At 41.1% G+C, this 17,989-nt stretch overlaps 1 protein-coding gene across 1 annotated transcript in view; it reads right to left on the bottom strand.

Annotated features, from left to right (window-relative positions):
• Positions 1-17,989, bottom strand: part of LOC122808501 (CXADR-like membrane protein) — an 874,569-nt gene that overhangs the window by 406,369 nt on the left and 450,211 nt on the right. Inside the window, exon 3 of the mRNA XM_044079457.1 lies at positions 17,521-17,660. Coding sequence (XP_043935392.1) covers positions 17,521-17,660 — 140 coding nt within the window. The remainder of the gene's footprint in view (positions 1-17,520; positions 17,661-17,989) is intronic.

Genomic DNA, 17,989 nt, shown 5'->3' with positions numbered 1-17,989 from the left:
GTACTGTTTACATTGGTATTGTATGGCACTGTGACTGATGCATTTGCTCTGAATACTGAGGTATTACACATCACTGTCATCCACACTATCCTACAACATATAACTGTCTAGCAAATCTGTATAAGAGTGTTGTAATACAAGGTCAGAATGCAAAAGCACAGGAGATTAATAAGACAGAAAGCAGATAGGAGGTATACAGCAATATCTATATAGCAGACACAACTGTGATGGACAGTGTTGAAGTTATAGCAGACACAGCCATGGTCTGAATCCTGGGAGTGGATGTAGGCTGCATACAGAATCATACCCCACAACTGTACAGATGAGGCCAGAATGTCCAGTATATGGGCCCATATCTGCTGCCTGTCCCCCTGGTAAGCCTGTGGGACGATCCCAGATGTTTAGCCAGCAAACAGGGAATACAAGTGATTGTCAAACACCTGTGAGAACAAACCTGTCACTGTAGCAACCCCCAAGACTGTTAGGAGAGTGATATTTCAAGTATGTCCTATCTACACTCCCATGTTGTCAAGCTGTGGCCAGAGTGTGTACAATAACAGAGTGAGCTGCATGGTCATAATACTAATGTGTACTCTGGAAGTTTGTGTGGCAACAGTCAGGTAGTGCTAATAAACATTGCTCTCACAGGTACGCTGGATACAAACACTGTGCTGAGAAATCCAGACCATTATAACCTGTACTGGTACTGTTCACTTTGGTATTGTAGGGAATTGTGAGTGTTGCAGTTTCTCTCAATAATAAAGTATCACTGACACCCACACTGTGCTACATAATATAACTGTGTAGGAAAGCATGTATATGTGTGTGTCAGGTCACAAAAGTGGAAGAGGGAAATATTCTAGATATGTCCCCGCACACCAGTATGTGTTCAACACATGGCATCAACCCGGAATATGTGTAGAAACAGCTAGTTAGTGTTAACAAACATTCCCTCCACAAGTGTACCAGGTAAGAGGTATATACTGCAGGTAAAACCAGTTCATGTGTAATGATGATGACAGCCATATCACTGTCCAAACTAAGGCTATAGGGTAGTGTAGTAAGACTTGTAAGGTACAGATAACAGCACTAACTAGGAAAGTAATGTGGACTACAGGAATATACTAGTTGTTAACTGACATCTCCCCCCACCACCATATCTCCAACAATAATCAACATAACCACCCCAACTGGTATGTAATGACACCTATTTTCTGATACCGTCCAATTGTTGATAAATATTTTAATGGTTCCCATGCATGTGCTATATTGAATTATTCCAACATTGGTGGCATGGCACCATCAATGTACCTGCATGCTGTTCTTATTACCACTGTGGTCCCATATATGCATGTGTTCTGTTTGCTATGCAACTGTTCCGTATCTGGTGTCTGGGTTAATGCGAATATCTATACATGCTGTTATACCTAACCCTGGAATGTGTTGACTATTACTAAACCACATATGATGATGAAATCTAAACACTATACCACACTTGGGAAGGCTGGCCCCAGCGGACCCACCTGTCTCACCTCAGCTGGTCATGATGTCGGGCACCAGCATGTCTGAGGCCCAATCCAGGACCTCCTTGTCCATTGGTCTTGCACCACCTTCAGGTGGAACCACCTCAGGGGATGGGGCTCACCCCCCCTGGGAGCGGGTACAGGCAGGCACCTGCCACCCGTCTCCAGGTTGGGGTCATGGTGCGTAGAGAGATCAACCAGCATTTTGGTGATCTCCTACGCCAGCTCGAGGGCCACATGTCATGACTAGAGGGCCAGCCTGGCTCTGAGACTCATCCCCCAGCACAGCCACCTCCGAGGTTGTGAAGGTGCAGTGGTGAATGTCCATGGGTGGGGTCCTCAGTCCTACTGTTTCCACTAGAGAGCTCATGGGCTTCCGATTTCCCAACATTCCTCCTCATCAAGGTGTTTACCCCCACATGTGTCACATACTGCCCCTGTATGCGTCTTGTTTGTCTTGTCTGTTAACCTACCCAACCTACCTACCCAAATATACCTACTACCCCTCCCCAACATCCCACTCTCACCTGAAAAAAGGGCAATTTGTTCCCACAAAAAAATCTTGCCCCATATATAGCTGTCCATTTCACACACATGTCCACTGGACACATGTAATCCGGTCTAATTGGCATCACAACTTATTATTGTTGTCCTTATAACCTCTCAGGGGTTTGAGTGTCCAAATCTACCTACAAATTCAGTGTATATGCACAGCTGTTGCTGTAGAAGAAATGGGCAGCTATGGATCTTCCCTACACCTTTCCTGCACATCCCTGGCTATTTTCCCTACTGTCTGTCCCTCTTTGTGCCCCTTTTTTCACCACTTTCCTATCGACCCCTTTTTCTTTTCTTTTAAAGAAATTAGCAAGGGGGTAAGTGGGAGTAAGCACTTTTAAGAAGCAGTAAGCGGGTTTAAGCCTGTTTGCATGGGGTAAGCAATGCCTCCACAGGTTAAGCAATTCAGAAGCTAAATGAGTATAAGAAACTGTAACAGAAGTTAGCAGTGCTTACCTCCACCCAAACCTGCTTACAACTGCTCAAAAGTGCCTTAGTCACTCTGTATCCAATGGCCCTTGTTCTGCCTAGCAACAAAATAAACAGCATCTACAAGGCTCAAACACAGGATCCTATACACCATAGACAAAGTAATTGACCACTAAGCAATGTCAGATACACATAATTCTGCTGTATTCACAAACATATCATCCAGCCCAGTCATTCAACAGTACAGAGAATGTATTCCAACATGTAGATGTATATGTGTGTGTGTAAATATATTAATATCTAAACAGATACAACATATCTATATATGTATGTGCATATATATATATATGTATATATATATATATATATATATATATACATATATATAAATACATATAAACATATATACATGCAAATGCCTACATCTATAGATATATATGTCTACAGCTATATGTCTAAATATATACAGCAGGTTATAAATGTATCAGCAGATATATATATATATATATATATATATATATATATATATATATATATATATATATACGGACATACATATGTAGATAACAATGGGGAAAACAAAACATATATGTCCACATGCATCGTTAATGGGGTAGAGAGGCCCCAAACAATATACATCTTGTACAAATAGGTATACCCCCCACAGCCAAACACATCCCCCCTGCAATACACTACCAAGTGTTGCAGATCCCATAACCAAGACCAGACATGACATGGTCATCCCTAGGATACATATAAACAGACACATATATGCAGATGCAGATACACACACACACACACACACACACACACACACACATATATATATATATATATATATATATATATATATATATACATACATACATACATACACGTATGTTGTTATGTCTTTCGGCTTTTCCCAGTTAGGGGTCGCCACAGCAGAAACTCTGGTCTGCTAATGATTGGCAGTAGATTTTTACGTGCTGAGTTGCCGGCCCTGACGCACAACCTTCAACGAAGGTACGCCCATTCACGCATGTCTCCACACAGAAGATGCTCTAGCTGAGAATCGAACAGGACAACGTCTATATAGATATATATGTAGCTACACATACACACGCAGAGATATGTATAGTAAGTTACATATGTAGTATGTGCACACAATATGGAACAGCCACTATTCCTAAAGTTACCACCTTACAAACTGGAGACTGTATGAGCCACCCATAGAAATGACATTCATTGCCTGCATCATATACCCACAGAGATATCAAAGGATATAACACCACACACAAGTGTGCATAAATGGAAAGGCTTTATTTGTGTACTATGACAGTTCCATATGCCATGTCATATAGCTGTTTAGACACAGACATCCATATAAACTGAGTAATGCAACTGTGAAACAGTTATACTAATACAGTAGTCTGGAAAACTTAACAAATGTTGCTGTCTAGGCCAAGGCCATCAAGTAGTACAATAGTAGACAGACTGGGCCAAGGATACCAAACAATCAACAGTAAGTAATGCAGGTGTATAGTTCAGCAGCCTCTATCTACACTCTGTAGACAATACCTAGGGGGTAAAGACCTCAGTTGACACAATGGGATGTAACTATTACATAACAAGGCACAACTGACACCATCAGAAGCACACTGACAAACATGGCAGGAGGCAGTAGGCCTGCATTTAACCAATGTGGATTGTATGGTAATGTACATCCATATACCTTAAGGCAGCTCACCCCTGATGGTCTTCAGGACTTTGGGCTTTCAGGATTCTGTAGAACTCCCATATACATATATGTATATATAGCTATATGTATATATAGCTATATATGTATGCGGTTCCCCTTTAGCATCTCGAATTGCTGAAAACTCGAACTTCAGATGACCGAACCCAGAAGATCAAATTTTCAGAAACTTGAAATTCTAAAGGGTATGGAAAAGACATTGCAAGAATGTCTTTACAATGTTTTTGCAGGGGGGCAAGCCTCCCTGCACCCCCCTACTTAAATATACTAACTCCGAGATCGCACTACAGCGGGGATGAGGGAAATCTCCCATTCCGTGCTGTATGCAGAAGTGCACAATGGGAGGATTTCCATTCCTCTGCTATAGTGCGGTCACGGAGCTGATATATTTAAGCAGGGAGCATGCAGAGGGACTCGGCCCCCTGCAAGCATGTAAGTGAACTGTTTTTTCTTTTTTTTTTTTTTTTGTCGTTTTCTTCCCTTCACAATTTCAGTTACTGAAAACTCAAGATTCTGGGCTCGAGCTTATGAATTTTGAGCTTTCAGTAATTCGATCTTGTGAAGGGGAACCATGTATGCACATCCTATGTGTATAGATATGGCTAGTTATGTTGGTATATATATATGTAGATATCAATAACTATATGTGCTTACATATCTGTTCTGATACACCTACTACTATCAATATATATGTAGATAACCATACGTATATGTGCATATGTATCTCTATCTGTAAATGTGTAGACATATATTGCTCTGTATATGTATATATATGGGTGTTTATTTGTATATCTATGTACATATACATATCCTTCTATGTATATCAATATGTATATGTGTATGTCTATATAGATATCTGGATAAGTATATGTACATATATCATCACCATATGTCCTGAACATGAAGTGTAGCCCTACCTCTGCCCCTGTACTCCCAACTTCACAGTGCAAGGGGATGTCAGGTATGTATAGAAGGTATATTTGTAGAGTATTGCTACTCTAATAGGGATTATCTTCACAGACATGGTGTGTGCGGGAGGTTACATCTGCTTTTAACATGTGCGCCATTGGCTACTGACAGACATCCTAAGGAGATCATAGTACAGTGCCACTGCTAGCACGTAATGCTTCTGTGGACTACATCAGAGATAATGGCCAATATATGTGGACAGTCTGACACACTCTGGACAGTCCAGAAGTATATGCATAACCCCTTAGTGCAAGACATGTGGACCAATCCTGACAATGTGGATGTTAACAGCCATGTAGATGGGTATAACACATAACTACTGGTATACATGTGCCCCCATAGGTTATGCATTCACACATCTCTGTCTGTCCTGCCACATAATAACCACTGGTAAGGAGGTGCCATGGCCACATACCACCCACTAGATATTGACATACATTTGTACAGCATCCCACTGCTCTGTCTAACATACATGACTGTTATGGTGGCTTGGCAGCAGTACATCTGGCAAGTAACTGGACATTACATCTCACTGGGTAAGTACACTAAGCTGCTAGGCATGTAACAAAGCACTGTGCAGGCTACAGGCAGACCGGCTCAACACTGGCCTACATTTTCTATGGAGGAATGCACATGTACCTGCACATATAGCAGGCTCTACAGGCATGTCACAGACAGAGTAACATACACCTGTGTGAAAGTGCATCACCAAAACCAATGTGAACACAGCTATAGCTACATATGGCATGCTAGTGTATTATTACAGTATATGGACTAACTGTTCAACACCAACCTCATATGTGCCACCCACGCACTAACCCTACATATACTGGGCCGCTACACAGTGTGGTCCACTGCCTGTCTGTGGTGTGGGACATGTGCATGTATGGCCCTACAAACATGCAAGCCGATAGGGTAAAATACAGTGGAGCAGCATGTAACATCAGACAGAACAGGAACAGAGCAATGATATCTACCACAGTCTGCACACAGGCCAAGGTACATATTAACAATAAACACACACTGCCGACAATCACCATAAGTACACAGACCTCAGTACTGTACACACAACCACAGAATGTCCAGGCTATGTCATCAAATATAACCCCTACTATACATTACATGTGTAGCAGTCTGATATCTCACTGGCTTGTTATCAGATATGATGTCACTAATTATGGTGTACAGTACATATGCACCCCTTACTGCATGACATATGTACATAGGTTGACAGGGTTGTGGCTGGAGGCACATACACAGGGCCGATATTGACATGTTGCTGTGATAACCTCATACATTTACTGTTGTAACAGGGTTTGTTGCACCATATGTCCTATGAGGGATATGAAGTCAGTAACTCTCATGGCTGTCACCATCTACAGACTGCAATCCTCTCACTACCTTCTGCAGTTCACAGACAAGTGCTCTGTGGGTAACATCTGAAACTAAAGGTACCACACACTGGCCAGTCTGCAGATGGCCCTACAGATGGATGTTCCCTCATAAACATAGCATTGACATGGCAGGTATGAAAACATGTAGGACAGCCATATCCAGACACACCCTGTTAAACCAACATTACTCCAAATGCAGTATAGCAGCACTTACAGTCTGTAGTCAGGTCAGGCACATCCCCCTCCTGCGTGTTGGCCTGTTTCCGCAGTGTATGTTGTTAGAGGTAAACTACAATCCATCTGAGATGCTGTTTGCCAAACAACAGATCGAGTTCCTGCTCACAGTGAATGAAAGGCCCAACACCAACATGATGTTCCTAGATATTGGTGTGTGCTTCCATGCAATTGGCTATGGGAATGTTACCACAACTGTTCCTTATGCAATCAGCTGGAGGAGGATTGCAATTCACGCAGGGTCCATCAGCTGATCCTGAGCATCACTTAAAATACACATGCTGCTGCCTAAGCAAAGCAGGTGTAATTCTCCACATCCATCAGAGAGGGAGTAAGAGAGGCAGACAGAGGCACAGAAAAGCCAGGGAGGGGTGGGAGAGCAAAACTTAAGCACGCTTGTGTCACAGACCTACCAGTACAAGGTATCAAACCCCTGACGACTATGTAGTGCTATCACATGTCCATGCAGTTATTGGATGCGCCACATAGGTTCCATGTTGTGGAGCCCTCAGAATGTATATGTGATGGTGAGTGACATCTGCAACAGGGATATGGTAGCTATGTGGTAGGTATAGTACACGTGCCTGCCTGCATGAACAAGTGTCAGTGTCAACGCAGCCACACTCTCACAGGGATGCACCCACATTGCCACACTTGGCAGGGTCAAGAATACAACTCATCACTATTGGGATTGCCACAGCACAGTACTATGCATGTATCACATGCACCACAGGGGCATACAGAGGGTATATGTGCAAAGGGTATGTGGAGGTGTCTGACATCAGACAGCATGCTTCAGTATGCCAATGGGGGTTGTAGTGACTGTGAATGTGGTCATACACATCATACACCACACACACAGACACAGGTTCCAGTAGTGACATGCATGTGTGCACTGCTTCACGGGTGTGTTGTGGTTGATGGTGCCAGATGGCTATAAAAGGCTAGGTGATGGGTATACCTTGGCATCAGGCCACATGACAATGGTCTGCATTGTGGCTCAGGGATGTAGTGTCTGGAGTTGCCCAGACAGGTGGGTATTGTATTCATTATCCAGTCACCTGGGTGACTACTGCATGTGGCCAATGCTGTGCATTGCTTGCCATGTATGTGTTCCTTAGTTCATGATATGGACAGTGTCTGGGATGTGCAAACCTCCCATATGCATGTGCAGTGACATGTGGAACTGTACCTGGGGTGTCTGGCCCATGTTGTATACACAGATCGTTATCATCAGATGTGCCAGTCCTGGTCTTATGTGGCAGGAACTGTTAATGGACAGCAGGTTGGCCCTGCACCTACATTGATAGCATGATACCAGTATTCCCTGGGGTCAGTGGCATCTGTCCATACAGGGCTTGTGTTTCAGGCATGTTATGTCATTTGTGGGTCACATTTGATGGCACCACAGGTGTTGCAGGTGTCCAGTGAGGAATATGGGGGAGGTGAACTGTCTGCATGTACACGCCTACTGGACTGATGGACAGGGTGCCATGCCCTCTGTAGCCCACTGCAATCACACCATGGTTACTATCAGTGGGCAATATGCAGGGTACTACCAACATAGTGGCTGCTGTCTAGGCAAGTGTGTGTGTGTGTGTGTGTGTGTGTGTGTGTGTGTGTGTGTGTGTGTGTGTGTGTGTGTGTGTGTATGGGACATGGGTTGAGAGTGTTCCCTGGGTAATACAAGGGTTGCTAATGTTGTTCAGCTGGCACTGATGTCACATTTAGGAGTATGGTGTTGCACCCCAGCCTCCCGGCTATTTCACATCTGTCATTCCTGTATGGTGGACATTGTGATATATACTTGGCCCACTATATAAGAAGTTTGCAAAACCCACTCCACATTAAGGCCAATTGTTACACACTCACACCCACCACCACAAATGACAAACACAGACACACACCTGTCATGTCTGGGATTAGAGCTCCTACCTAACTAGTATATTACATTACACCATTATAGGAAGCGCCACAGAGATTACTAGAGCATTTCTTCCCCAAAGGTGCATTTCACAGTGAATGACATCAGCAGGATTGCCAAAGTAGGACATATGAAATGTACTGAGTGTGACTAGCCTAAAATGCATTGCTCCCCACACAGACATAGAAACACACACAAAACATCTACAACTGCTGTGTGTGGGAATATAACCCCCTACCAGAGTTCTATATCACACTACAGCATGATGATGTTACAGGATGCACAACTGGGATTGCTGGAGTTCTCCAGCCCCAAAGGTGCATTTCACAGTGAATGACATCAGCAGGATTGCCAAAGTAGGGCATTTGAATTGTACTGAGTCTGACTAGCCTAAAATGCATTGCTTCCTACACAGATATAGAAACATTTACAAAACATCCACAACTGCCATGTGTGGGAATAGAACCCCAACCAGACTTTGATATCACACTACAGCATGATGCTGTTATAGGACACACCACAGGGATTGATGGCGTTCCACTTCCCCAAAGGTGTATTTCACAGTGAATGACATCAGCAGGATTGCCAAAGTTGGGCATTTGAATTGTACTGAGTGTGACTAGCCTAAAATGTATTGCTCCCTACAGACACATAGAAACACACACAAAACATCCACAACTGCCATGTGTGGGAATAGAACCCCTACCTGAATTCTAGACCACACCACAGGGACTGCTGAAGTTCCCCTTCCCCAAAGGTGCATTTCACAGTGAATGACATCAGCAGGATTGCCAAAGTATGGCATTTAAATTGTACTGAGTTTGACTAGCCTAAAATGCATTGCTCCTTACACACAGTGAAACACACACATAACATCCACAACTGCCATGTGTGGGAATAGAACACCTACCAGAGTTCTATATCACATTACACCATGACACTGATATAGGACACACCACGGGAATTGCTGGTGTTCCCATTCCGGTGTATTTCACAGTGAATGACATCAGCAGAATTGCCAAAGTAGGGCATTTGAATTGTACTGAGTGTGACTAGCCTAAAATGCATTGCTCCCTACACAGACATAGAAACACACACAAAACATCCACAACTGCCATGTGTGGGAATAGAACCCCTACCAGAGTTATATATCACACTACAGCAGTACATAGTTATGGCACACACTACAGACATTACTGGGCTACAGCCTTTCCAGAGGTGTATTTCTAAGTGGATGATGTCAGCAGCCTTGACAAAGTAGGGTATTCAAATTGTAAGGAGTGTGAGTAGCCCAAAAGGAATTGCTCTCTACACAGACACACACAGAGCTGCCAAGTGTGGGATTAGAACTTGTACCTATTTTATCACACTGCAGTAGTACGCAGTTATGGCACACGCTATGGAGATTACTGGGCTACAACCTTCCCAGAGATGTATTTGTAGGTGGAAGACATCAGCAGCCGTACCAAAGTAGAGCATTTGCATTGATGGGAGTGTGACTACCCTAAAAAGCATTGCTCTCTACACAGACAGACACACACATACACACACAGTTGCCATGTGTGGGATTGGAACTCCTACCTAACTAGTTTATCACACTATGGCAGTATGCAGTTATGGGACACACAATGGATATTACTGGACTACAACTCTCCCAAAGGTGCATTTCACAGTGGATGACCTCAGCAGGCTTGTCATAGTAGGACTATGGGGAGGGCAGTGTGTGTGTGCATGGGCCATAACCCATTCATCTAGAGGTTGATACACCACATGCGGGCACACGCATGGTCATATTACACAGGTATGTGTATACAGCTGCTAGATGACTGCTTTCTTGTACAGTCATGTTGCACAGCTAGCACCTGCAATACATAGTCTGTAATGCTGACAGATACCGGTGGCTAGTATCTGCAGTGTGTGACATCTGAACCTCATGTGGTTGTGGCCCTTTGGTTGTGTGCTGGGTGGGACAGGCCTGGATGGCTCCTTGTCACAGTCACCCTCTTCCACACATGTATGTATGTCTACTTTTGGCTTATTATAGTGTGCTGTCCTTAGATATATGTCTGTATTCCTATCCACTGTGTGTGCAAAGCATGAATGGTGCATACTGAGGAGTGTCTGCACTAACATCTGTGACTGCCAGATATGTCTGGTCCACTGGTGTTTGCAGATATGGCCTTCATGTGTTTAAGTGTGTGAGCATGCCTAGTATGACCTTTCAGTATGTTGTTGACTGACATTGCCTTCATTTCTCTGTGTGAGCATGCCCACTATGCCCGTCTGTATTGAATGTGTGGATCAAGTCCAGGTAGTTTGTACTGCAGTGCAGACCTTTGTGTTGTACACCTACAGGTAGCATACTGTTTCTGCAGGGTATCTGTCGATCATTTCACATTGACTGTTACATTTCTACATAGGATGGGGGGCACACTTAACTATTTCTACATGTCTACACAGGATTGGGGGGCACACCTGACTGTCACTACATTTCTATGTAGGATGTGGTGGCAAAACTGTTACTACATATCTACATAGGGTGAGGGAGCACACCTGACTATTTCTACATTTCTACACAGGATTGGGGGCACACCTGACTGTTACTACATTTCTACGTAAGATGGGGGGCACACCTGACTATTTCTACATTTCTACACAGGATTGGGGGGGCACACCTGACTGATTTTACATTACTACGTAGGATGGGGGGGGCACACCTGTCACTTGTACACATTTGCTGTGACTGTACTGGTTTGTCAGGTACTCCATTTCATTCTGTATTCTTACCTATCATGCTGACTAGAGGCATACCAGTGTACTACAGATCTTAGCTTTGATTTGCCTACATATTAGTTTCTGACTTCCTACCCTTCAAAACTAATGTCCCACTACATGACCTGCTGTGGTCTGTCAGTCTGTGTAGGCCTGGGGGGAGGTTGCCCATATGCATCATTCAGAGGCCATAGCACAGCCTTTATTTGTATTTGTCTACACCTGTCCTGCTGGCTGTGACTGTTGTTGGGTATGTGAACCTCCCTGACTGACATGTGTGAGTCACTTACCTTGTGGGTGTCCCAGTATTGAGGGTGGTGCTGCAGGGCTGCCTATGTCTGATACTCATAGTACACTCCTTACACATGGTTGAGCACAGATAGTGTAATGATTGGCATCCAAAAAAGAAGTGAGAAAGAAAGTGCCTCAGGAATAACTTCACCAATAAGTAAAAGAATGAAGCACTTGGAGCCTCCAATACTATGAACTACGACTTTATTAAACAGAAACAACAGAAAATAAACGCTTAACTTGTTCACTGTGTCTTTCGTCAACCATGTAACTTCTTCAGCAAAAACACAGCATACCACACTCCCCCTTTTTATACAAATTTTTACCCAAGTGAATACAATCACATTAACCATTCACTTAATTACTAAAGAAGGCAAACACAAAGGAAGCTATGTTGCTTAAAGAAACTTATGTACAGAAACCATTTACACAAGGGAATAACAGAAATAATATGTCTTTGATCTACTTTAAAATATATATTAATATGAAGTCATATCAATAAATATACATTATTACAATAAAATGTCCTATAAATATATAAAAATACAAAGTTATCTAATAAATATAAGAATAAATATAAGTATATATATATATATATATATATATATATATATATATATATATATAATATAAATACAAGATACATAAGCGCCCTCTTGTGATGAAAAAACATATTGTTAGCTATAAGCCAAAACTGATCTTTCATGCTGACACATTTTACATATATATATATATATATATATATATATATATATATATATATATATATCAAAAAAACATTTGTCCTAGCTCAGAAGTGGAACACATACTAACATAATCATATAAAAAGTTAATTGAAAACATTCTTAAAAAAAGAGCATCATAAGAATTAGTTATAGTCTTGCGGCTCTTAATTTCAATATCAGTGCCAATGAAATATGTTCATTTAGTCCTGGTATCATACATGCCTCCAATATTAATTGCCAGTATAGTTCCTTGACTACAATTCTGTTTTCCCAATCCCCTCCTCTAATATCGAGAGGGATTACTTCCAGTACAAAAAACAAAAAACGAGCTTCTTTACATATTGTACTGTGTTTATACAGGGCATTTCTTTGATCTTGTCCGCACATCTCATAAGTGTGCTCATAAATTCTTTTTCTTAATGCCCTCTCCGTTTTCCCCACATAAAAGGACGTATATTTTTTACATTCAGCCAGTTAAACTATACTACTTGTGTCACAATTGGCATGTATCTTACTTACAAGAAACCTATCCCTAGCCAGTAGATAGTGACATTCTTTATTCATCACATATTTCATTGTGCACATCTACCGCATTTATATGTGCCTTTTTTCCCATTATTCATTTTACCATATCTTAAATTATTTTCTAAAATATTTTTAATGTTCCTGTCCTTTCTATAACTAAACATAATGGGTTGCTGGAAAATTGTGTTTAAATCTGAAAACTCTGAAAACATTTTCCAATTTCTGTTAACTATTTGTTTAACTAGACCTGCCTCACAGTTGAAATTCAACACAAATGAACTATTGTAGTTCCTAACCTCCATTTCATTTTGTCTATTATCAAGATTTATACTGTCCAACCTTTGTCCTAATGGACTAAATCTACCACCCCTCCCATCCACAACTTGTTTCTTCATTTCATTTATTAAATATTCCGGATATTTTCTTTCTAAGAACATTTGCTTTAAGTTACTACACTCTTTTTCAAATTCTTTGTTCTCAGTGGTCATCCTTGATACTCTAGTATATTGACCTTTGACAAGATTTCTCTTTTGATTAAATGGGTAGGCGCTAGTAAAATATAAATATGAATTTGAAAATGTTTCTTTTCTAAAAATCTTTGACTCTAAAGTTTTACTATCATGTTTTTTATAAAGTCACATCCAAATAATTCAACATTTCTTTATTAGAATCATATATAAATTTAAGACAACTAGTGGTGTTGTTAATATACTGTAGAAATTCAGTCCATTTTTCTTCCCCCTCAGTCCAAAAAAAACACAAATCATCCAAATATATTTTTAAAAAGCTCCAGTAGTTTATATATATATATATATATATATATATATATATATATATATATATATATACATATAGCTTATTATACTGTTTTATATACATTTTTTAACATTTTTTAACATATTCAATATATATATTATTGATTTTGTTAGTATTTAGATATGCATCTGAGCGAAATATTTATATAGGTTTTATTATTTTATTTCAGTTTTAGACTTATTGAATGAATTGATCAGCTTTTATGAAATTTAGCAACATAAGATATATTATTTTGGTTACATTGTGTCTTTAAATCTGTGAGCTCTGTTTGGCACCAAAAAAGTAATTTAAATTGAGCTAAATCAAAATGTAAGTCAGTTCTGATGAAGCCTGTGTTGTGTACAGGTGAAAGCATATATATATATATATATATATATATATATATATATATATATATATATATCTATATATATATATATATATATATATATATATATATATATATATATATGCTTACATCTATATTTATTCTTATATTTATTAGATAACTTTGTATTTTTATATATTTATAGGACATTTTATTGTAATAGTATATATTTATTGATATGACTTCATATTAATATATATTTTAAAGTAGATCAAAGACATATTTCTGTTATTCCCTTGTGTAAATGGTTTCTGTACATAAGTTTCTTTAAGCAAAATAGCTTCTTTTGTGATTGCCTTCATTAGTAATTAAGTGAATGGTTAATGTGATTGGATTCACTTTGGTAAAAATTTGTATAAAAAAGGGGGAGTGTGGTATGCTGTGTTTTTGCTGAAGAAGTTACATGGTTGACGGAAAACATTGTGAACAAGTTAAGCATTTATTTGCTGTTGTTTCTGTTTAATAAAGTCGTAGTTCATAGTATTGGAAGCTCCAAGTGCTTCATTCTTTTAATTAGTAATGTTTGGCATCCCTTTTACTGTATGTGAGAGTCAGAAAGAGGTGTTATTCCCTGGGTCCCTCCTGTGTCAGTGTATGAGATATGCATTGTCTCTTTGCCAAAGCCAGGGCATACTGGGCACGCCTCCTCCTGCCTACTGGAGCAGGCTCAGGTTGTTCCTCCTCCGAGTCACTCTCTGCCTGTGCAGGCCTTGGCAATGGTGGGGGCTGTGTGGCCCTTGCCCCATGTTGTTCCTGCTGTAGCTGTTTCTGCAGGATCATATTGTGCAGCATGGAACATACGAGGACAATTTGGGTACATGTAGCTGGTGAATACTGCAAGGGTCCACTGGATGCGTCCAGGCACCGGAACTATGACTTGAGCATTCCAAACACATGCTCTACTATAACTCTGGTCTGTGCATGCGCCTCATTATGGAGTTCTTGTTTGGGTGCGTGTGCATTTCTGACGGGTGTCATCAGCCATGACTCCAGTGCATATCTAGCATCCCCCACTAGGTGACCGTGAGGGATGTCCCCATTGGCAAATCTCTGGTACAGCTGCATCAGATGCCAGATGTGGGAATCGTGATAGCTTCCAGGGTAGCCAGCACACACATTCATTATTATGTCCTGGGCATCGCACATGACGTGGCAGTTGATAGAGGGGAAGCCCTTGCGGTTGATGTAAACCCTACCCCGCTCACTGGGTGGTGCTTTGATGCATATGTGCATGCAGTCTATAGCACCCACTACCTCAGGGTATTCTGCTATTTGGTGGAACAGTTGCATATTGCTGGCCAATGCCTCACAGGTGTTGGAGAAATATACATGCTCACCAACATGTGCTGACATGGCATCCAGGAACTGGTGGATTACCCTGGATGTGATACCTGTGATATCCCCATAATATCCCCAGTTGGCCTTTGAAAGGTACCTGTAGCTAGTATTCTTAGGCCTAACCATATCTTGGTATCTACTGGGATGGGTTCCCCTCTGTTAGTTCTGTGTGTCAGGTGCGGCTGGCACAGCTCAGCAATTTGCTGTAGGAGGTCCCTGTCCACCTTATAGTGCTCCACTATTTCCAGCTCATGTAGCCCCTGGCAGATTACCCTGGGTCTGTACACTCTTCTCCATCTCCTCATTGTGGGTTGGTTGACAGCATTCACATCCTCACCACCCTCAGCCTCTTTCACAAGTTTTTGTATGATAGCTATTGCAGCCCCTATCATTTTGTTGTTTTGAGTGATAAAAGTTCCCCACTTGTTTACACTGGTGGTGTAGAGTGAGGGAAAAAACAGAGGGGAAGGTGTTTGCATAGTTTATAGTAGTGTTCTGGGCTGGGCTGGTCTGCTGCCTGTGTAATTAGCTGATTCTGATACATTTCACCTGCCAGCTATGCTAGTTCTCCTAGATTACCTTCCTACTGCTGTTTTCCCTTCCCAATGCCTTCCTGTTTAAGTCCAGGGGCGTGCTGAACAAACAGAGTACTCAAATGTGCACAAAGCTGCTATTTCCTGGTTTAACTTTTTTCTTAAACATTTAAAACCCACAGAGCTATTTCCTGGTTTAACTTTTTTTCTAAACATTTAAAACCCAGTGTGTGGCATGCACACCCGCTTAGGCAATGTAAAGAGTGCTAGGCAGAGTCAGACACACCCCCTTGCTTAGCTGTGCTTAGCTAGGAGCAAACCTGAGCCACAGGGCTCCAATCCACTTACAGTATACCTGACACTCCCCCCATGATGTCAGCTAACTCCTAGGCTTGCACCAAGCTATTCCTACTCTTACAATGTTGGGACCTGACTAGCATGCTGGGGAAAACTGGGATTCACTATCTTTCTCCTCATTTGCATAGGATTGCCTGCTAATGCATAGTTACATATCTCACACTGAGCCTCCCCCCTTAGCAACCACTGCTCACTTGCCATGTTGTCTTCTGCCTGCCATTGATTTTCATGGCAGAATAGTGATTTTAATTTGAATGCTTATTTTAAGTTTATTTTATTTCCCCTCCCCCCGATCCCGTTTGTACGCCGCTACCCTATGCTTAAACAGCCGAGATCGGCTAAAAAATATATAAGTTTATTTTTTTGGCTGTTTGCAATGCCAATGGCCTTATACTTGGCCATTGGCATGCTTCCTAACTGATATGTAGCCTTTATTTGGAGCTGTCACAACTCCGTTTTGGATTTTGCAGAAATGTACTCGGTTACTAACCGAGTACATTTCTGCAGATTGCACTAGTCCTGCATGGCTGGTTGCAAACTTCCTGGATCGCAAATTCACCTAATTTGCATGGATTTCTCCTGCAAATAGGGTGATTTGCATACAGGGGCTTAATCTGTGCAGGACTAGTGCAGAAGCACTCGTGCACACCCCTGTAAGCTGTTCCTGAATCGCACAGTAGACATATTGCCTGCTAGAGCTCCTGCACTAATCCTGCACGCCGTGCAAGGCATGCAGAATCCGGAGGCATGTTAACAACTCATGCAGGGACAATGGGCTTAAACTAAATGTTTTAAAATGTAGCATATTTAATTTTGGCAAATGAAACATTTTCCCAATCCATATAGGTGACACATCCCTTCAGTTTTATGCTGCTAGGATAATGAAGCTGACTTTGATGGCACTACCTATAAAACCTGCCTCTGTGTAAGAAATCACAAATACTCTGGAAAAGAATGATAAATTCATCACCAGTGGACATACTAAACATAAAGAGACAGTCACTCACTTGACTTTTGTTTTATTACTTACCACCTTGCCTTTGAACTCCCATTCTATATCCAGTCCATGGTGGGAGTCAGTCTTTGGTTTGTTGTATTTGCATGGCAGTATGGCACATTCTCCAGTCTTGTTTACAACATGTATTGCTATTTGGTTTGCCAGAGCTGTAACTAAATAACATGATATATACATTTAATGAGAAGTATTAGATAATGTATGTTGCAGAAATGTATTTTTGAGAAAAAAAAATGTAGATAATGTATAATCATACATCACATATATAGTAAATGTCAGATCAGAATCTCTACCTCATCTATTATTGATCTACAACTGACCAACATTGTCTAATTAATATGTTCTTGTCCCCTCTTCATGGCTTAAATAATACATATCTCTGCACTTCTGTTCAGATTGTTTAGAGTAAACATTTTATTAACAGTTTCTTTCCCAATCTTAAAATCTCACCTTGCTAAATCAGACATATTTTAATAACTATTGG

Source organism: Protopterus annectens, chromosome 8.part0, assembly GCF_019279795.1.
Source record: "Protopterus annectens isolate FY-2018-M chromosome 8.part0, PAN1.0, whole genome shotgun sequence".
Classification (NCBI taxonomy): Eukaryota; Metazoa; Chordata; order Ceratodontiformes; family Protopteridae; genus Protopterus; species Protopterus annectens.
Note: the sequence above shows the minus strand (reverse complement) of the source record. Positions and strands in the feature narration are given on the sequence as shown.